At 35.2% G+C, this 23,043-nt stretch overlaps 1 protein-coding gene across 1 annotated transcript in view; it reads left to right on the top strand.

The window, feature by feature from the left end:
* ZCWPW2 (zinc finger CW-type and PWWP domain containing 2) overlaps nt 1–23,043 on the top strand; it is a 148,001-nt gene that overhangs the window by 55,167 nt on the left and 69,791 nt on the right. Inside the window, 3 exon segments of the mRNA XM_058290656.2 lie at nt 4,722–4,781; nt 4,783–5,073; nt 22,303–22,462. Coding sequence (XP_058146639.1) covers nt 4,722–4,781; nt 4,783–5,073; nt 22,303–22,462 — 511 coding nt within the window.

Here is a 23,043-nt window from a genome sequence, read left to right as displayed (position 1 = left end):
TTACAAGAACTACATAAAGATGGGGGGATGGAGGTTCATAGGAATATAATTTTTGTATGCTATTGAAGTTAATTTGCTCTCCAACCAAACAAGATTGCTGTAGATTTATGATGTTAAATTTAAGCTCCATAATAACCATAGAGAAAATATTGGACAATATGCCAGTTTATAGATACAGAAAGTAGATTACAGAGTACAAGGGAATAGGCCAATGGGGAGTTAATGTATAATGGGTATAGTGTTTCTGTTTGGGATTATGGGAAAATTCTAGTAATGTCTGATGGTGATGGTACTGCAACATTGTGAATGTGATTAATCCTACTGAATGGTATCCTTGGGTCTCTTTGAGTTAGGAAAGTTTATATTGTATATATGTTTCACAATTAAGAAAAAAGTGCCTAAACAAACAATAACAATTAAATACAGTACGTTATCCTGGACAGGATTGAATAATGGAGTAGGAAAGTTTCAAAAGGACATTATTGGAACATATGAAAAAGTTGGAATGTAACTGTATGTGTTACATCAATGTTAAATCTTGAACTTGATAACTGCACATGAGGTGGTTACCTAAGCAGATATCCTTGTTCTCAGGAAATGTGCTTGGAAGTATTGTTCAAAGAGCATGATATATACAACCTACTCTCAAAGGTTCTAAATATAGATAGATGGATGGATAAATGGAGGACAGATGGATGGGATGGACTGATGGATAGATGATAGATAGATAGATAGATAGGTAGGTAGATAGATAGAATGATATGACATGTGGCAGAGTATAAAATTGGTGGATTTGGTTATCTGGGGGGTTGGGGTATGTTAGAGTTCTCCATGTGGAGTTTTATTATTTTTGCAATTATTCTGTAAGTTTGTATTTTTTTTTAAGTTTAAAAAAGTAAAGGAATATATACCCATATTCATAGCAGCATTTTTCACAACAGCCAAATGGTGGAAGCAACTCAAGTGCCCATCAAAAGAGGAGCAGATAAACAAAATATGATATGCACAAATAATGGAATAGTACACAGTCATAAAAAGAATGAAGTTCTGATACATGCTACTACATGGCTGTACCTTGAGGACATCATGTTGAGTGAAATGAACCAGATTCAAAAGAACAAATATTATTTCATTTTTCAAAAATACCTCAAATATGCAAATTCATAGAGATAGAAAGCAGATTACAGGTTACAAAGGGCTAGGGGTAGTGACAGGCACAGGATTTCTGTTTGGGGTGCTGAAAGTTTTTGGTAGGGGATGGTGGTGATGCTGGCACATGTGAGAATGTTATTAATATCATTGAATAGTATACGTGAAAATGTTTAAAATGGGAAATTTTATGTTGTATATATATTACCAAAATAAAATTAAATTTTTTTAAAAAGAAAGGGATAGGAAAAGGTATACCAGGACCAACCAATCAAAAAGATAAATGCTACCTTAATTGCTGTGTCGATAATGGACCAAATTGGTTTTAAGGAAAATAGCTGTATTAGGGATTAATTACATTATTATGTAATGATAAGAGGAAGAATTTATTGTCAAAATATAATAAATCTGGGCATGTGTACACATAGTAATACAGCCTCAAAGAAAAGAGCCTAAACTAAGCAAAAAAAGAATTACAAGGATAAAATTGACAAATCCAACTTATTATGGAAGATTTTAACAGGGTCCCCTTAGTAATTAATAATTCATTATTTAGTATGGATAGAGAAGTCTCAAACTGCACAATTAAGGTCTGACTCAAGCTCGCTACAAGAGCTTTCTTATTCAGTATTTTATACACTATTAGGCCTATGCTCTCAGATGACATTTTTTGTTTTGAGCTCTTTTGCTCCAAAATTCTTAAGCCCCCACAGAGTAACTGGTATGCCATGATTAATTTGACTCTGAGTCAGAATATTTTAATTAACCAATCAGATGCTAATTTATGTTTAACTTTTCTTTTTGCTTATCAGCTGCAAGCAAAATCTTATAGGTTTTAATCTTACTTAAACACTGAATAAAAAAAATTTTTCCAAAAAAAATCTTAGTTTATAAAGGTGGTATGAAGTTTAGCATAATGTTTAAATGTAAACACTTGCACCCAACAATTAGGGAATACACACATTGGAGAATATTAGAGAATACACGTGTAACATTTACAAGTGCTGTAAACAGGGCCACTAAATAAATCAAGTACATACCAATAAAAAAACATTGAACCGCACACAGTCTTCTGACCAAAGTCCAATGATGTTAAAAATCAGTAACAACAACAAAAACTCAAATACTACCTTCTGAAATAAAATAATAAATAACTCATGTCAAATATTTACAGCTGAATGGTAAGAAGGATGTGTATAGCTCCAAAAGCATATATTAGAAAAGACTGAAAATGAATTAAGCACCAACTTAAGATGAGGAAAACAAGGAGTCATAAAGAATAGCCAAAGAAAGTAGAAGAAAAAAAAAAAATGAAGCTATTAATTAGAATTCCAGAGAATAAGTGAGATTCAAACCAAACACTAGTTTTTAAAAAACCAAATCCTGACAAGATATAATAAATGAAGAAAAAAAAGAGAAGGCATAAAAAATATTCAGAGTGAAAAAGAGGAACAGAATGAGAGAGTGGATATATTAAAATTCATAGATTTATGAAAATACCAAAAAATTCCTCCCTTAGGCAAACTTTTTAGAAAGAGGGGATATTCTTTATTTCATTTTATGAGGCAGTTACAATCTTGATGTCAAAACTAGACAAAGCCAAAGGCGGAAATGAAATTAATTGGGCAATCTCATCTATAAACATATATGAAAATCTATAAATAAGTATTAATAAACTGAATACAGCTATGTTTATTAAAGAAAAGATCACAACACATGATTTATGTTCATCTAATTATTAATGTATTCAGAAAAGCATTCAGTAAGATTCCACTTAATGATTAATGAAAAAAATCACTTAATAAATTAATAATTGAAGGAAGACTTCTTTTGTAAATAACCTTCTAATGGTATCTACCAAAGAACACAGCATTAGATTTGGTAGTGAAATATTAGAAACATTCTCTTTAAAATTAAAATAGTCTATGCTTACGGCTTGTATTCAATTCTATACTTGTCCTAGCAGCATAGTAAAATGAGATTTAAGGATTGGAAAGAAAAAAGAAAAAAATGTAGCTGTAGCACACGGACACACACAAGGAAGGTACACTAAATGAAAGTGAAGACTCGGCAAAGCTAAACGACTTAACCAAAGATGTACAACCAGTGAGTGGCAGAGCCCAGTTCTCACTCCAAAGTCTGGATTCAACCACTCCTACTCCACTGTCTACTAACCGAGGTAGTAAGAGAAAAACTCTATTCTCCTTAGTGGCAATCCATATTGTAGACTAGCTTATAAATTTCCAGGCCTGTTAAAGAAATGAGTGAATAAAAACAAAATGAAAAAAAAATTACCAACATTTTATAGTTTTTTTCTACCAGGTTTGATTCTTCCTGTTTATAGATTTTTCCAGGTTTTCGGTGTTTAAAATAATGCTACAATGGATATTTTTGGTCTGTTTGTATAGGTTGGTTCCTTTTACATTTATTTCCTTTGTATACATTCTCGTGAATGGGATTCATAGGTCAAAAATTATGAATATTTTATAGCTATTGAAATATATTGGCAAATTTCATCCTAAAGCAATTTGCTGTTGTCTTGATAAATATGATACACACGTTGATACACTCATAGTGAGTTTCTAAATATATGATTAATTCATGAATTAGGGGCTACTTTAAATGGTGTTTATACTTAATAGTTTTTACTAACTCATTTTTTAAGAAATAGGTTTTTTATTGCCAAAGAAGCTGCTAATAATTTTATCTGTATTTTAATTACATTATTTTATTAGTCTATACTTAACTATTATTATTGAAGTTAGATGTTGGGGGCTTAATCCTACAATTCTGTCTAATTTTTTGTGTGTTTAAAAATTTCGTGATAAAGCTCAGAGAAAATGTTTTTGTTCAAACCACCTGAATTAATAGTGGATAAAGGGCAAAACTACATAAACAAAAGATTTTTTAAATTTTTAAAAATATATTTCACATTTTCATACTTGAGATATTTTATTGCTTTTGATTTTCCTGTGAATTAGAAGAAAGAAAGGGATCATCAAGTCATGCTGCATATACATCCAAGAGGTATGACAGCCTAGTGGGTGATATCATAGATTTAAAAACCAAATTGCCTGCATTTAAATCCCCATTCTACCATCTCCTATCTCTGAGACCTTAAACAGACTATCTCTCTTAGCTTCAGCTTTCTTTGTAAAAAATGGATGGGCATAATAAGTTTGTTGGGAAGACTATATGAGCTATTGGGAAGACTATATAATGCATTTAGAATCCTACCTGGCACATAAGTCGGCATTCAAAAAGGCTTAGCTAATATAATGGCAAAAATATATTGGACACCAGATGTATGTAACATCTTCTCTTCTTCAGCTCCATCATACTTTTAAAAAAAAATGTTACAGCATTTTATGCCCAGAATGACTGATGCTTCTATTTTGTTCCTTTGTTGGTGAACAAGTAGAAACATAACACGTTCAGCATGTATGTTTCTGTAGTATAGACTGGGTGTGGATAAAGAAAACATCAAATAGGTATTTCTGTGATTTTGGTTTTCATTTTCTCCCCTTATACTCTTGAATCCTTATTCTTTTATTCTCTTATTTATTTTCCAGGTTGAATGCATTTATGGAAAAAGAAAAACTGGAGGGGGAAATATTTGTAGACTATTGTAACTGCAATGGATTCCTCACTGGAAAACAACATGTATGTAAACAAAGTGTGGGTTCAGTGTGAAAATGAAAGTTGTTTGAAATGGAGGTTGTTGTCAAGTGAGGATGCAGCTAAAATTGATCACAATGAACCATGGTTCTGCTTCATGAACACTGATACAAGATACAATAGGTGCTTTATTTCTGAAGAAGACTTTCCTGAGGAGTCTCAGCTTCATGAAAATGGATTTAAGATTGTCTATTCACAGCTCCCTCTTGGAAGCCTGGTCTTGGTAAAATTACAAAATTGGCCAAGGTAAGCATTTTGTTGTTGTTTTATAATAAACAAATAAGGTTTAGTCTTGCTAGGTTTATGAATTTTATTAATCTTATCAAATAATCAACTTTTGTATTTGTTGATTTTCTCTATTTGCTTGATTTCTATTTATTGGTTTTCTGATCTCATCATTCTTTTCTCTATTTCTGTGGGTTTAATATGTACTTTATTTCTAGTTTCTATAATTGGAAACTTAAGTCACTGAATTTAAATATTTTTTCCCCTAATATAAGAAATTAAAGCTTAAGACACTGGGGACACATATGGAAGAAACTGAGGGGGAAAAAAAAGATATTAAGGTTATATAATTTCTCTCAAAGCACTGCTTTAGCTACATTCCCACAATTTTTTAATATGTTATATTTTATTGTTATAATTTTCTTTGTGATTTATTCTTTGAAATGGGTTATTTAGAAGTATATTTTTAAATTACCAGATATTTGGGGAATTTTAAAGTATCTTATGGTTCTTGGGTTCTAATTTAAATTTATTATAGTAGTTCCACAGACTCTTGTTATGATGAATTGTGTCCTTTCTTGTGACTACTTCATGGACACTTGAAAAGAATCTGTAGTTTGCAATTGTTGCATAGATGCCTAAAATAATTTTTTTCTTCTTTTCTATATTTCTGTAGTTTTACTAGTATATATCTCAGTGTTTCCCAGTCTGGGCTGATTTTTCCAAATATGCAGTGAGCACTTTGAGCATAAAGATTCAAGTCTTTTTTCATTTCAGTTACATTTTCTTAAATTGTAGGTTGTGATATTTGTTCTGTTCCATTGCTTTGATTTTCTCATCTGGGATTCCTGTATAACTTATGATGGATCTTTGTTGATCTTTGGTGTCTCTTTTTTCACCCTCTCAGTGTCTTCTTATGTTTGTTTCGTATATAAAACCCAGGATTTGTAGGTATACTTGGGGGAAGAATAGAGAAAAGTGTAACTACTTCATCTTGTCTAGAACCAGAAATTGCAAAATAGATTTTTTTTTAGCTTGTTTCTACTTCATAGCCCTAGAACCCCATCCTCTGTTGTTTTCTCAAAGTGTCAAAAATATGGACTTGTATAGTTTGAGATTCCCTGGCTCTCCCCCTCCCCCCCCCACACACACTTTTATTTTTACCTTCTCTCTCCTTTGTTTTATATTGGACATGTCCTCCTCAATTTGAATTGTACTCCCTGCAGCTTCTCATCAGTGTGGACTTTTGTCTGTGAAAAGAACTTTGTTGATTATCTTTAAGTATTCAGTGGGCCCAGACTGATCTAGTACCTTTGGATTTATGATTACCCCCTCCCAATGTTGGCTGTTATTCTCAGTTTGACTTGCTACACTTTCCAGTGATAATCTGTTGTCAGTTTTGAGGTTCTCCTTGCTCAAAGCCATTGGATTTCTATTGTCTTCCCCTTCCCACCCTGCTTCCCCTCACATGAATGCTATTAATATGTGGGTCTTGTAGCTCTCATTAGTTTGTTCCCACCTTCTCCTAGTTTGGTGTTCATGTGGATAGCTTGTCACTTAGCTTTGTTTTAGTCATTGTATGTCAGATTGGTTTTGCTGTTCTAGTTGTCTTATTATGGGAACATTTCAAGAGATTCTGAGACTACACCACCATTGCTACTATCTTCCCAAAACCACTTACTATTTTATATTACATTGTTCTACATGCCATTCTCAAAGCTGGGATACTCTGGCTCATATTATCTTGTATTCATTTATGCCCAATATTCTCTATGTAGAAAATAAGATGTCAGCTTTGATATAGATACTGTGATGGGCTTATTTCAACACGCGCACACACACACACACACACACACACACATACTTTAGCCCATCAAATAAAACCTAGATTTGGCCTCTTGCTTTATTACCCACTGTCTTTGAAAACATGAGTAATCTCTCTGAGATACTTGCCCATTGTTCTGAGGGTTTTCTTGGGATCAAGTATGATAACATTATAATCAAAACTATATTGACTTCCATGTGACAATTAGGATGCACACCAACAACTAGATAGTTATATAAGAACAAATATTTTAATATAAACACTCCTTTTATGAGGTTATTTATGAAGGTATTTGTCCCATATCATTTTTAATATCTAAAACTAACATTTTGGATTCTGATTGTTTGTATTTTCTAATGGAAATTCTGAAGGCTCAATACCTCTAATCCAAGAAATGGATATTTTTTTTTGTCACCATTCTCCGAAGTATTATGTTAGAAATTTGATTAGGAATTTCTTTTGCAGTTTTGTGCTGGTAACTGAGGGTTAGGAATTGAAATATGTTTTACCCCAGTCCCTAAATTATCTCTGATCTATGATTAGGGGAGAAAGTTGCCTACAAATCTCCATTCTTACTTAACTGGAAAGAGCTAGTATTTGGCTAAGGAGTTAAATATAGTCCTCTTCACTAAGAACAAATGTGCATAGACTTAAAATATATACTAACAAGTTCAAATCTGGTTATATTGCTTATTCAGTAGCACAACTACATAGAAAGATAAAAGTATAATTGCAATAGGCTATAAAGATAGAATGAACCTGCTAGAAACAGTCAAATATCAGTTCTTAAAATAAGCAAGTTTGTAAATGTTGAAAATGTATGTGGAAAGACCAGCGAGCTGTCTGCAGAGACACTTAACAGTACAACATTATCTGGGTCAATTCTCTCTAGTCCATGGCTTAACACCCAGCTTTGAAAACCCAGAAACTCAATCTTGTCAACATCTGAGCTATTCTTTTCTCAGAAGAGTTGACCCTCTCAAACAAAGCTAAAAAACTAAAAAGTCTGATTCAGAACCTAGAAATGCCCATTTAAAATAAAAAATAAGTAATTGTCAAGAGAATAACATCTTCTCTGTGTATAGGCAGACTTCAAGGAAAATCAAATTGTAATAGATACGTCTACCTCCACATTATGCACACATTTATGCACCCATGAAAATGCATATACAGCCTCTTGCCTTTGGATTATGCCTATGGATGTGGGGCAAGAAGGCATGTCTGAATGCACTGGGAAGAGAAAAACTGTGTCCACAATATTTAAATAACTTTGATTTTTAAAAGTTAATCAAATGGCATTTTGTCTAGAAAGAGCCTGGAAGTTAAAAGGAAAAAATAATAGTGCATTGATCACTTAGTATAGGAAGATGCATTACCAAGCAACTATTGGGATATATTTGCATAGACGTTTTACAGATTTTTCTCATAAATATAAAAACTAATTCATAGAAAATATATTTGCATTCTAATGTATTATAGTTAAAATAGTTTAGTAATAAGGTAGTTCCTTTAACTTAACAAGCCAACTCAGTGAAACTTTTAATAATATATGGTATATAAATTTATAAATTAGGATTTCTATTAGGTCTTTTCACTATTATAGTTTTATTTGATTACTTCTTGTTTACACTCTTTTGCATGTGAATTGATATGCTTATAAATTTATATGTCTGGATGGGAAACTTCCTTACTCCTTTCAGTCCCTGCAGTTGGTTGCAGCCCAGGGATTTTAATTAGCAAATATAATATCCAGTTAGTGATGATTCCAACTCATCCATTTTGTTTCCCACAGATAGTTTAGGAATGAGGCTGAAGTAAAGTTTGCTGTCCTCTTAAACATGCAAAGTGTACTTTTAAAATGTTATATACTTATTGGCTATAAATTACTTGACAACCAACATACAATTCTAATGCGAGCATTAATTATCTTATTAAAGATCACTTACACTGGATAACAAATGTGTAGAACATCAGTCTTTTCATGATAATGTATTTGTACTTCTCTTGAGCTTACTTGCCCTGTCAGAAGTCTCCCTTTTCCTTCAATGAACTTCAGCATCTGGTATTCATTTGACCTTGTTCTGTTTGTGTGCTTTACTTGTCACCACCTACAGATGCTAAAACTGATTGTACACTGCTCTCGTAATGCTGATATCTTTAATATCAGGTTGCCTACTATTACTGTCCCTCTCCTCCTTTAAACCCTCAGACCATGCTTCAGGATTTCTCATCAACATGAAAGTGAACAACCAGGAAGTAGAAGTGCAAAAGGCACTAGCATAGTTGACAGTTTGGGAACTCAAATTGAGGTCAGTGTGAGGGCAAAAAAAGTGGGCATCAGCCTTCTTCAATCATAGCAAGCCAGAAAAGATGATGCTTATAGCAAATGGAGAAACGTAATCATGTTTTCTGCGCCTATTGCCTCTGCTCATCTTTACCTGCAGTTTGGTACATTCAGTTTTAGCAAACATATACAGCCTAGAAGTGAGACATTTCCTCTCTGCCCACCGAAGAAACACTGAAGTGCCCCAATTACTTAGACATTTGACAATACTTTTCATCATTCATCTTAAAATGATTATGCCATATTTTCTGTAATTTAACATTTAAAATAATGAACCGAAACTTTTTCTTTCATTGGCATTTAATTTTTTAAGGAATCGTCTCCATTTTATTTGTTTTTTCATAAAGAAATAATTTAAATAGAATACTCTTGGATCCAAAAGATATTTGACATAAAAAAGGAATTGTAGCAGAATGGGCATTTGAAAAGTAGCAGCTTATCTTACACATAATAACTACAAAATATTTCTCTCTTTCATGATCTAAGTGTTAGAAATCTGGAGACTGTTTTACCCTGAACATAATAGGTACTACTTATAATTTAATCTTGCTTGGCAGTAATCCTTTAAAAAGCACTGTGATGCCCTTAATATTAACAAAGAGTTTAAACAAATCTAGTGTAATGATTATAGTTTGGTGGCTTGTAAAATAGCTGCTAATCAGGTTCAAGGACCCTTTTGTTCCTTAATTTCCTATAAGTTGGGAGGTCTCCACAGAGCTGGCATTCATTCTTTTTTTTATTTTTTAATTTTTATTCCCCATCCCAAGATGGCTTTCTCATCTGTCCACTCGTTGTCCACTCATCTTCTTTAGGAGGCACCTGGAACTGAACCCAGACCTCCCATGTGCAAGGCCGGTGCCCAACTGCTTGAGCCACATCTGCTCCCCTGGCATTCGTTCTTAATCATTTATCTGTTTGTGGAAGTCCTCTTTTTTGGGCAGGTTCCTTCAGAAAAGAAGCTTTCAGCATGAGTTTAAAAAGTAATCTCTATTAAAATTTTACTCTTAAGCACAACCTACTAAGAGTAGCCAAGCAGTAAAAAGATACTTTTGGCATGAACCTGATAATAATCAGAAGGCTGTCTTCATTTTTTGGCCTAAACCTCATCTCAGTTTTTCTTTATCACTTCCAGTTCTTCTAAAGTATTGGGCTACATTGGGTCACAAAGAGTTTGTAGGAGATTTTTGTTATGGGGGGAGGAGTGCAATGAGGGGGGTGGGGGGTATATGGGGACCTCGTATTTTTTTAATGTAATATTAAATAAATAAATAAATAAATAAATAAATAAAGACAAAAAAAAAAGTTTGAATCAATTTAGCACGCCTTCTCCCATGATCTAGGGCTGCTGAGAAGTCCTCTATCCTCCATCCCCCTAACTGAGAGAGCCCTAACAGCCACAGGGCTCTGCTAAACATGCAGAAAGAAGCCTGGGCACCTGCTCCCTTCTCACAATCTGCCATCCCTGGTGACAGTTGCAGCCTAACCATCGCCTCCTACAGCTAGCCTTTGTGAACCTGTCAGCTTCCTGGAATCTAAATTTTTACATGAAGAATACTGAGCGGGAAGGGGCTCTGGCTCAAGCAATTGACCTCCCGTTTACCATATGGAGGACCTGGGTTCGATCCCTGGGACCCACTGGTTAAAAAAAAAAAAAAAAAAAGGCATCCCAGACCTGTGCAGTATGGCGCAGGCCCCCGTGCAGCAAAGCAGCACACCAAAAAGATGATGACACAACCAGACAGGGAAAAAAAGTAAAAGGAATGCTTCGCATGAAATATGTTCATTCGGTTACATCGTGTTGTTAATCTATGTTTTATAAAAACTGTTTCATGGTTGATTATGGGGTAAATGCATTTCTCTATTTATGGTTTTATAACTTCAGTATCAATTGATAACTTTATAAAACATCAGCCATGTCATCAAATCCAATTTACGGATTTTTAATTTTTGCAGTTTCAGATTCTTTTATACCTTTTTTGTATACTTCCCTTAGGTTTTAAAATTGCCTAAATATCTAATGTATCTAGTTCCTAAATAAACATATAAATGAAGCAGAAGATATTTTGTACCATTCTATCTACTTCTCAATTATATTAATTACCTTACATGTATATGACACTTTACAATTTTTGGAAGCATGCATTCTTTTGAACTTGGTAACCGTACAGTGAGGAACCACAGTTGCAGTGAGGCCTGGTTATTTGCTTGAGGCCTCTTAGCTAATAGAAGACAGAACTAAACCTTGGTTCTCAATTTAAGCCTCATTACCTTTTCCATTCCACAGTGTTACAAACTGAAATAGAACTAGACAGTTGTACAGATTTTTGAATGTCTAGAAATGTTAGATGTGCATATTTTGGACCTTGATCTATAAAATTCTGTCAGATTTCTACTATACATCCCTTAGTCACAGCTTCCTGACATTACCTGCTGCCTTTCCTTCTTACTTTCTTTTCTGAACTGGTCAGACTCCAGAAGGATTGATAAAATCTATAAAACGTATTTGATGTATATACTGTGTTTTGGGTTTTTTGTCTTTTTTTTTAAAGATTTATTTTATTTAATTCCTCCCCCTCCCCTGGTTGTCTGTTCTCTGTGTCTATTTGCTGCATCTTGTTTCTTTGTCCGCTTCTGTTGTCGCCAGCAGCATGGGAAGTGTGGGCGGCGCCATTCCTGGGCAGGCTGCACTTTCTTTTGCGCTGGGTGGCTCTCCTTACTGGGCTCACTCCTTGCGAGTGGGGCTCCCCTACGCGGGGGACTCTCCTGCGTGACAGGGCACTCCTTGTGCGCATCAGCACTGCGCATGGGCCAGCTCCACATGGGTCAAGGAGGCCTGGGGTTTGAACCACGGACCTCCCATGTGGTAGACGGACGCCCTAACCACTGGGCCAAGTCCGTTTCCCTGTTTTTGTTTTTTGGTCTTTGTTTTTTTACCATGCGTAGACTATTAAAGCCCATGGATTAGTTTACATACCAAGTTTCAGCCCAATAATTTACATTGCTCTGTTTAAGTACAAAAATGATCACAGTGTCAATATGATCAAATTCACAGTATTTCAGTTGTGGGTAGTTTTCTAATTAAAAATTCATTTTTATGTGACATTAATATTAACTCTTTAACAAACTGTACTTAATATGTAGGATAAGTAAGAAATGTTTAGCTGTAGTTAAGATATTTTATCTGAAGGGAAAAAATAGATATTAATGAGACAAATTCATTTATGTCCTATTCAGTGTTATTACACAGAAAGCACACTATAATTCTACCCCTGAAGTTGATGCAGTAATGTACTCAATTGGTCAAATGTCTGATAAGAAAGTCTTTTCGTAATTTAAGTAATTTTACTCTTTTGACTATGGTACAAGTTAAACCTTCTCAAATTCATTTTACCATAGAGCTGGAGAAGACTTTGAGAGAATATGTAACTCCGCCCCCCCATCACATTTTTATATATACAAGTACACACACACACACAAACACGTATATCCTTTATACTATGCAGCACATGTTTAGTCAGTCTTCACCAAGGAGTTGTATAGCCTCAGAACATCATCACCAGCAAGGAACTCTGTTTTACAAGGCTGAATATTCCATCTCTGGAGTACTTTTTTCTTGACTTGAATATAGCCTCCGTATGGTTTCTCGTCCTTTAGTACTATGGTCTAGCCTGGGAGAAAACACTTGTGTTTTGTCACCAGGAAGATCTCTTTTGAATTATGTTTTCACTTCTCATTTTGTTTTGTTTTTAAAGATTTATTTTTTTATTTATTGCCTCTCACCCCCCCCCCCCCCCCTTATTTTTTGCACTCGCTGTCTGCTCTCTGTGTCCATAGGCTATGTGCTCTCTGTGTCTGCTCATCTTCTTTTTTAGGAGGCCCTGGGAACTGAATCTGGGACCTCCCATGTGGGAGAGAGATGCTCAATTGCTTGAGCCACTTCAATTCCCTGCTTTGTGGTATCTCTCATTGTCTTTCCTCTTTGTATCGCCCTGTTGCATCATCTTGTTGCATCAGCTCATCACACCTGTCCATTGCGCCAGCTCGCTGTCTTGTTCATCTTCTCCAGGAGGCACCGGGAACCAAACCCAGGACCTCCCATGTGGTAGACGGGAGCTCAATTGCTTGAGCCACATTCACTTCCCTTCACTTCTTGTTAATAGAATCTTCTTGGGAAAGCTATGTAATAACTCTGAGACTCAGCATTCTCCTCTGAGTAAAGGAAAGAACAAATACTTAATCCTATCAGGCTGATGGGAGGATTAAGTATGGTAATTAAAGCCTCAAAAGAGTAACTGGAACACCATGACCATGAACTTGCCTCAGTAAAAGATATTTATATCAGTAAAGAATAGTTCCATTCTCTTCCAATTCTACCCCACCCCATATATTTTCAGGACAATGTTTTATGTATCTATCACAATATTCCTCAATTTCTCTTATAATAGCACTGTATCAATTGTTATCAATTTTCCCAACATTAAATGTGAAAATTACAGAAACTATTCTTAAAATGTTAAATGAATATATTAATTGAAAATTCCAATTTTCATTCTTAGTGCTAAATTTGTTTTAATTTGCAGTTATATTCAGGCATTTTTAAAGATGAGTATACATCTAAAGTTTTTAGACTGCTTTCAAACATCCCTTAAAAACAATATGATAAACCAAATAAAATGAATAATTTCTTAGGTGTGGCTTTTCTCACTTCACATGCTTTCAGGACTTAGTCGCTAATTTCCTGTTCAAGTTCCATGTGGAAATATTGTCTCTGTTTTTGCTTATCAGAGTTGTCAGCTCTCTAATATAGACAGAAGAAAGAAAAACCAAGCAAAACAAAAAGAGAAAATAAAAGAATAGAAATGGGAAAAAAGTGGGAAATGAGCACCAAAAGTGAAAAAATGAAACATGTTTTAATAGTTTGCTAAAACAGCGTAAGCAGCTACCATAAAATAGATTGACTTTTAACAATGGGGATTTATTGGTTTATAAACCAACAGTTCTGAGGCTCTGAAAAGGCCCACATCAAGGCATCATTAACATAAGAACTTCTTCTCAAGACTGGTGGCCAGCAATCTTGGACTCCTCGATCACATGGCAAGGCACATGGTGGTGACCACTGAGCTTTCCCTTCTCTTCTGTGTTATGTTGCTTCCAGTGCCTTGCTTCCGTGGCTTTCTCTCTCTCTCTCTTCTCTGTATTCATCCAATTTTTAAAGGACTCCAATAAGAGGCTTAAGACCCACCCTGGGCCACACTTTAATGGAAATAACCTAATCAAAAGGTACTGCTTACAATAGTTTTACACCCACAGGAATGGATTAGCTTTAAGAATATACTTGTCTGGGGTCCATATGCATTCAAACCATCACATATATCAAGGAAAGAATGTATTTCTGAAGTTTTGGGTTTTTTTTAAAGAATTCTATTGTATTGATACATATTAATGAAGCATGAATCCATGCAAATTGTGTGATCAGTGGTATTTGATATAATCTCACAGTTGTGCATTCATCACTTCAGTCATTTTTAGAGTATTTTCATTCTTCCAATAATAATAGTAATAATGAAGAAAAAAAATTCATCACCTCTCAGTCTTCCTGTCCTTCCCCTGCTATACATAGCTGCTCTTCTGTTTCTGTCTCTCTAGTTTATTTGTGTTTATATTTTGTTAAAACAATCTTATATGTCAATATCACCAATATTCATATTTTAAATACGGTTTCACTATATTATACAATCCCATCTTACATTTTTAGTTTTCTTTCTAGCAATAAATATGACTTTAGACTGACGTTTTCAACCATTGTCATACCCATAAAATAGCTCTGTTACATACAAACACTATAATGTGCTTTCACCATTTGTATTCATTTTCAAAGCTTCATAAACAACCTTTTTACCAATTCTGCACAGATTAACCTTCAGCTTTCCATTCTCTGTCCTCATTCTGTTTCCTGGAGACCTATATTGTAATACTTAACTCCATGAATTTACACAATTTATTTAGTTCAAAAGAGTACAATCATACACTATTTGTCTTCTTATGTCTTGTTTCCTTTAGTGAACATATATCCTCCAGGTTCAGCCATGCTGTTATATGGTTCATGAATTAATTTCTTCTTATCGCTATATAATATCCTATCAAGTGTGTACACCAAAATTTGCTTATCCATTCATCAATTAATGGATACCTGGGTTGTTTCCAACTTTTAGCAATCGTGAATCATGTCACTATGAACACTGATGTGCAGCTGTCAGTTGTGTCACTGCTTACCAAATAGCGATGTGGCCAGGTCATTTGGTAAGTCTATATTCAACTTCCTTAGGAACTGCCAAACAGACCTCTATAGTGGTTTTACCATTCTACATTCCCACCAACAGTGAATAAGCATTCCTATCTCTACACAGCCTCTGTAACATTCACAATTTTCCAACTTTTTAATAGTGGCCAGTCTAATAGGTGAAATGATATTTCACTGTGATTTTTTTCTCTCTCTCTCCCCTTCCTCGCCACCCCGCCCCACCCCCCCGGTTGTGTGTTCTCTGTGTCCATTCACTGTGTGTTCTTCTGTGTCCACTTGCTTATATTCTTGTCAGTGACACCCAGAACCTGTGTCTCTTTTTGTTGCATCATCTTGTTGTGTCATCTTGCTGCGTCAGCTTTCCTTATGTGTGGTGCCATTCCTGGGCAGGCTGCACTTTTTTCGCTCTGGGTGGCTCTCCTTATAGGGCGCACTCCTTGCTCGTGAAGCTCCCCTACATGGGGGACACCCCTGTGTGGCACGGCACTCCTTGTGCTCATCAGCACTGTGCATGAGCCAGCTCATCACATGGGTCAGGAGGCCCTGGGTTTGAACCTTAGACCTCCCATGTGGTAGGTGGACACCCAATCCATTGGGCCAAATCCGCTTCCCTCATTGTCACTTTGATTTGTATTTCCCTAATTGCTACTCATGTTGAACATCATATGTTTCTTCGCCAGTTGTATTTCTTCTTAGGACAATTGTCTTTTCAAGTGTTTTGCCCATTTTTAATTGGGTAATTTGTCTTTGACAAAGTCCTTTGAGGTGCAAAAGTGTTTAATTTGAGAAGGTTCATTTATCTATCTTTGTTGTTGTTTTTGCTCATGCTTTGAGTATAAGTAAACTACCAAAAGATCTTCAAGATGTTTTTCTACATTTTCTCCTCGGAGTTTTACAGTTGTTGCTTTTATGTTTAGGTCCCTGGTCCATTTAGAGTTAATTTTTTTTTAATGCATGAGATAGGGATTCTCTTTATTTCTTTCATATAAACATATCCATTTCTCCTAGCACCATTTGTTGAATAAAATGTTCTGGCCCAGCTGGAAGGGCTTGACAGTCTCGTCAAAAATCACTTGACAGTAGATGTGAGGGTCTATTTCTGAGTATGCGATTAGGTTCCATTGGTTAATTTGTCTGTCTCTATGCCAGTACCATGCTGTTTCTACCACTGTAGCTAAGTACTATGCTTTAAAGTCAGGAAGTGGGAATCCTCCAACTTTGTTCTTTTTGAAGATATTTTTGGCTATTCAGGGCCACTTACCCTTCCAAATAAATTTGATAATTGGGTTTTCCAAAGTAGCTGTTGTGATTTTTATTGCTCTTGCATTGAAACTGTAAATTAGTTTGGGTAAGAATGACATCTTAATGATATTTAGTCTTCCAATCCATGAACATGGATTATTCTTTCATTTACTTAAGTCTTCTTAGGTTTCTTTTAACAATGTGTTCTAGTTCTCTGAATATAGGTCCTTTGTGTTCTTGGTTAAGTTTATTCCTAAATATCTGATTTTTTTAATCGCTATTATAAATGGAAATTTTTTCTGATTCCCTCCTCAGATTGTACATCAGTAGTATATAGAAACCCTACTAATTTTTGCATATTAATGTTGTATCCTGTCACTTTGCTATACTTGTCTGTTAGTTCTAGTAGCTTTGTTTTTTATTTTTTCAGGATTTTTTAGATTTTTTAGATATGATAACAAAAGTTTTACTTCTTCCTTTCTTATGTGGGTGCCTTTTATTTCTTTTCTAACCTAATTGCTCTAGGTAGAACTTCTAGCACAATGTTAAATAATAGTGATAACAGTGGGTATCCTTGTCTTGTTCCTGATCTCAGTGGGAAAGCTGTCTTTCACTGTTGAGTACAATGCTGGCACTTTATCATATTGAGAAAGATTCTTTCTATTGCTATCTTTTGGAGTTTTTTTTAATTAAGAAAGATTGCTATATTTTGTCAAATGTCTTTTTTTCCATCAATTGAAAGGATTAAGTGATTTTTCTTCTTCAATTTATCCATGTGGTTTATTACACTAGTTGATTTTACTGAGTTGAGCCACCCTTGCATACCTGGGATAAAACCCACTTGATCATGGTGTATAATTCTTTTCATGTGTTTTGGATTGGGTATGTAAGTTTTTGTTGAGGATTTTTTCATCCATATTCATTAGGGATATTGGTCCATAATTTTTTTTCGTACTGTCTTTATTTGGTTTTGGTATTAGGGTGATATTGGCTTCATAGAATGAGTTTGGTAATGTTCTTTCCTCTTCAGTTTTTTGGAAGAGCTTGAGCAAGATTGGTATTAGATCATCTTTGAATGGTTGCTTGAATTTACCTGTGAAGCCATCTGGTCCTGGACTTTTCATCCTTGGGAGGTTTTTAATGACTGTTTCAATCTCTTCACTTGTGATTGGTTTGTGGAGGTCTTCTTTATTTCCTAGGGTCAGAGTAAGTGATTCATGTGTTTCTAGGAATTTGTCCATCTAGTTTTTTGGCACACAGTTGTTCATAGTTTCCTTTCATGGTCTCTGTTATTTCTGCAGGGTCATTGGTAATATCTTCCCTCTCATTTATGATTTCATTTATTTCTGTCTCTTTTCCTTTGTCAGTCTAACTAAGAGTTTGTTGATTTTGTTGATCTTCTTAAAGAACTGACTTCTGGTTTTGTTGATTTTCTCTCAGTTTTGTTTGTTCTCGATTTCATTTCTTTCTGCTCTAATCTTTACTATTTCTTTCCTTCTGTTTGGTTTGGGATTAGTTTGCTGTTCTTTTTCTAGTTCCTCTAGTTATGCAGTTAGATCTTCAATTTTAGTTCTTTCTTCTTTTTTAATGTAAGCATTGAGGACTGTAAATTTCCCTTGCTGCACTGCCTTTGCAGTGTCCCATAGCTTTTGATATATTGTGTTCTCATTTTCATTCATCTCAGAATATTTGCTGAATTCTCTTGAAATTTCTTCTTGACCACTGATTATTTAAGAGTGTGTTGTTTAATCTCCATGTATTTGCAAATTTTCCCCTTTTCTGTCCATTGTTGATTTCCAGCTTCATTCTATTGTGATCAGAGGAAGTATTTTGTATAATTTCAATCTTTTAAAATTCATTGAGTATTACCTTGTTTACCAACATATCCTCTATCTTGAAGAAGGACTTGAAAAGAATGTGTATCTTGCTGTTTTGGGGTACAATGCACTATGTAGATGTCTAATTAGGCCTAGTTCATTTATCATATTGTTCAAGCTCTCTATTTCTTTATTTATACCATGTCCAGATATTCTATCCAATACTAAGAGTGTTGTATTGAAATCTTCAATCATTACTGTAGAGGCATCTATTTCTCCCTTCACTTTTGCCAGCCTGTGCTTCATGTATATTGGGGCACACAGATTAGGTGAATAAATATTTAGTATACTTATTTCTTCTTAGTGAATTGTCCGTTTTATTAATATATGATACCCTTCTTCATTCCTTATAACAGTTTTGCACTTAAAATCTATTTTGTCTGAGATTAGTATTGCTACTCCAGCTCTTTTTTGGGTTACTATTTGCATGGAATATCTTTTTCCAGCCTTTCACATTTAATCTGGTTATGTCCTTACATCTGAGGTGAGTACCTTGTAGACAACATATAGATGACTTATGTTTTTTTATCCATTCTGTCAGTCTCTGTCTTTTGATGAGGACTTCAAGCCATTGACATTCAATGTTATTACTGTAAAGACATTACCTACTTCATCCTTTTTATCCTCTGGCTTTCTGTTGTCATTTCTTACTATTGTCTGTCTTTTCCCTTTAATTTCCCCCTCTTAATTATCTTAATTTCTACACTGTTCTCCAAGTCTCTCACCCTTGCTTTTTCCTTTCAGCCTGCTGCACTCCCTTTAATTCTGGTCTTTTGATAACATATTCTATCAGTTTTTGTTTGTGAATAATTTCAACTCATCGTCATTTTTGAAGGACAGTTTTTCCAGATACAGAATTCTTGGAAGTTTTTCTCTTTCATCATACTACTTTCTGTTCATCTCCATGGTTTCTGATAAGAGGTAAGCACTTAACCTTTTTTTGTTGTTGTTGGATATACCTGGGGTTGAACCAGGACCTTGTACATGGAAAGTAGGCACTCAACTACTAGGCAACATCTGCTCCCCAGTGAAAGTTGTTGTGTTGTTTTTTTTTTTCCATTTTTTGTTTGTTTTGTTTTTTGGAGGTACCAGAGATAAAACCTGGGACCTCGTACATGGTAAGCAGGTGCTCAACCACTAAAGCCACATCTGCTTCTGGCACATAATCTTAATGAGGGTCCCTTGTATGTGTGCTTTGCTTTTCTCTTACTGCTTTCAGAATCCTCTCTTTATCTCTGATATTTGTCATTCTCTATAGTAGGTTACTCAGGGTAGGTCTATTTAGATTTATTCTGTTTGGGGTACATTGTCTTCTTAGTTATTGTTATTTATGTCTTTCATAAGGATTGGGAAGTTTTTGGTCATTATTTCCTCAATTATTCTTTCTGCCCCTTTTCCATTCTCTTCTCCTCTGGGACACCAACAATGAGTACATTTGTACATTTTGTATTGTCATTCAATTCCCTACGACCCTGTTCCTTTTTTCCATTCTCCCCTCTTTCTCTTCTGTCTTTTCCAGTTCAGATGTTCTGTCTTTTTTTTTTTTTTTAAAGATTTATTTTTATTTATTTAATTTAATTCCCCTCCCCCGGTTGTCTGTTTTCTGTGTCTTTTTGCTGCGTCTTGTTTCTTTGTCCGCTTCTGTTGTCGTCAGTGGCACGGGAAGTGTGGGCGGCGCCATTCCTCAGCAGGCTGCTCCCTCCTTCGCGCTGGGCGGCTCTCCTTATGGGGCACACTCCTTGCGCATGGGGCTCCCCTATGCAGGGGACACCCCTGTGTGTCAGGGCACTCCTTGCGCGCATCAGCACTGCATATGGGCCAGTTCCACACGGGTCAAGGAGGCCCGGGGTTTGAACCGCGGGCCTCCCATGTGGTAGACGGACGGACGCCCTAACCATTGGGCCAAAGTCCGTTTCCCGAGATGTTCTGTCTTTGAAATCACTAATTCTATCTTTGAGCAATTCAAATCTGCTCTTACGTGCTTCAAATGTATTTTTCATTTCATCCACCATGTTTTTCATTCCCATAAGCTCTGTTACTTTTCTTTGCAGGTTTTCAAATTGTTCTTTATGCCCTCCCTGTGTGTTCTTAATATCCTTTATTTCTTTAGTCATATTTTCTTTCAATTCTTTAAATTGATTTGGGAGAGTTGATTGATTAACATTGATTAATTGTCTTAAATCCTGTATCTCATTAGGATATTTGATTTGTTCCTTTGCCTGGACCATCTATCCCTGTTTCCTAGTTTGGCTTGTAATTTTTTGCTGATGTCTAAGCGTCTGAATATGTTGGTGAATTTCCTCGATGGCCAATTTCTCTCTTTTGCCTATTAGTTTGTTTTCACAGCTCTTCTCTGATATTTGCTTCAATTTATTCTAAGTCTTTAAAATTGCTCTGCTTAAGTTATCAAAATCAGGCCAGAGATTCACCAGTGGCACAGATTTTCTCTCAGAAGTTAGGGTTACAAGAGACCTAAAAGCAGTTTTTCTTCATGCAATTTCCAGACCAACAAGCAGATGCCTCTCATGGTACCTTTACACAGAGGTTTTCTTTCAATCTCATCTTTCCTGTTTTTTGGTCTGGCTAGAGCCAAGATTCAAGGTGGGTTCTGCTGGCTGAATTCACTGCTGAGAATCCCCCTAACTCCCATCCCTTTTGCCTTTTAACAGTTGACAGGAAGATGTCTCTTCCCCTCTCACTCTGCCAGAGTGAGCCAAGGGTTTTATCCCTGCTTAATAACTTGAATATTGGGAATGGGAGCCCTTTCTGACTATTGCAGAGTGTTAGTAACTCATGTTTGTTGTTTCAGGTTCTTCTCTCTGTCCCCTGCCCTCCTGGGGGTTGTGTAGCATGGTCCTGGTCTGCTGACTCCCATAGCAGGTCCCTCCAGACAGCTTTTGGCCCTTTCTTCATTGTTTTTTGTGAAAGAGTCAAGCCCCACCTGCCTGCTCTGATGCCATCTTCCCAGAACCCCCCTAAAGATTTTTAAGGAGCTATCAGGTATTGAATCCATGACTTTGTACATGGGAAGCTGGTGCTCAACCACTGAGCTACATCTGATCCCCAGGAGATTTATTTTCAGTAAAGTGCAAGTGTTCTGTCTAGCCCTGAATATTTTTAGCAATTTGATCACCTGCCAATGGTGCAGATAAGGGGGGGAAGGGGGACAGTATAGAACTACTGAGCTCTATTTCTGCTTTTCCCACAGTAGTTTTGTTCTACAGTGTTGTCTCAGCCTAGTTCCTTCCCATCCTGTCAGAAGCCCTGCCAGTGGGATAACATTTTGGTAGTTAATTATGCTAGTTGGTTAGAGTTAATTCAACCCTGTCATAAATCTGACCAATCTTTTTTACTCTCATCTTTCCTATCAGCAAGGCCTAAATGTCTCTTATTGACCTTGGAGACCATTCTTTTCTTTTTTCTTATATCTTATGTGTATCCAAATTTGTGACTATTTCAAGGATTTCTTAAACTACAAATATGCAACTTATCACATGTGTCAAATGATTTCCTAATTTAAAAGATACAGGTTAAGTATGAATATGTTTGTTTTATGAAAAGTCATTAAAATTCAAAGGAAATTTTACTAAATGATTGTGACACATGTGGTGATATCTGCTTTTTAAAACATCAAAATAATTTAAAACATTTTCTTTGTAAGTTGGCCAGGAATACTTTGCCCTGATCCTTTTAAAGGGAAGTACGTGATCTATGACCTAGATGGAGATGTTGAAAAGTATCACATAGAATTCCTGGGTGATCCCCATTCAAGATCATGGATAAATGCAGCATTTGTTGGACATTATAGTACCACATTAAAGGTAGGTAGAGAAAAATCAAAACCTTTTTCTTCTACTTGTTGTTCAGATCCCTAAAGATCAATAATTATTTACTTTATGATTTATAAAATAAAATAATGTATACTATTAGTTTAAATTCAAATATTTGATTTTTAAGGTATTTTCTTCCAAAGGAAGTATGGATATAAAAATAGCTTGTGGGAGTTTTAAATGTTATTTTTCTATGGCAGTTTAGTATAAATCAACTGAATATTTTACATAATTGCCTTTTGAAGCAATTTTAAGATTATCATTTGGTAATTTTTTAATTCACTTGAGAAGACTCTAAGTTGTAGCCCGAGCTCACAGGGAAATTTAATTATGGAATACAACCAATTTTTCAAATTTCAAACAGAATATTTCATTATACTAACTCCTTCAGTATCTTTTTGACTCTTTTTAAACTTTAAATCCCACACTACAATTAATGAATAGACTGCTTTCTCAGGTTCATGAGATTAGGTGAACTAGACCTATTTCCAAAAGTTTGGTTTAATCAGTATAAATCAATTCAATTAACTGGTTCTATATTTTAATATTCAAGCTTTTCAGATGAAAAGCAT

Source organism: Dasypus novemcinctus, chromosome 31, assembly GCF_030445035.2.
Source record: "Dasypus novemcinctus isolate mDasNov1 chromosome 31, mDasNov1.1.hap2, whole genome shotgun sequence".
NCBI classification, from domain to species: Eukaryota; Metazoa; Chordata; class Mammalia; order Cingulata; family Dasypodidae; genus Dasypus; species Dasypus novemcinctus.
Note: the sequence above shows the minus strand (reverse complement) of the source record. Positions and strands in the feature narration are given on the sequence as shown.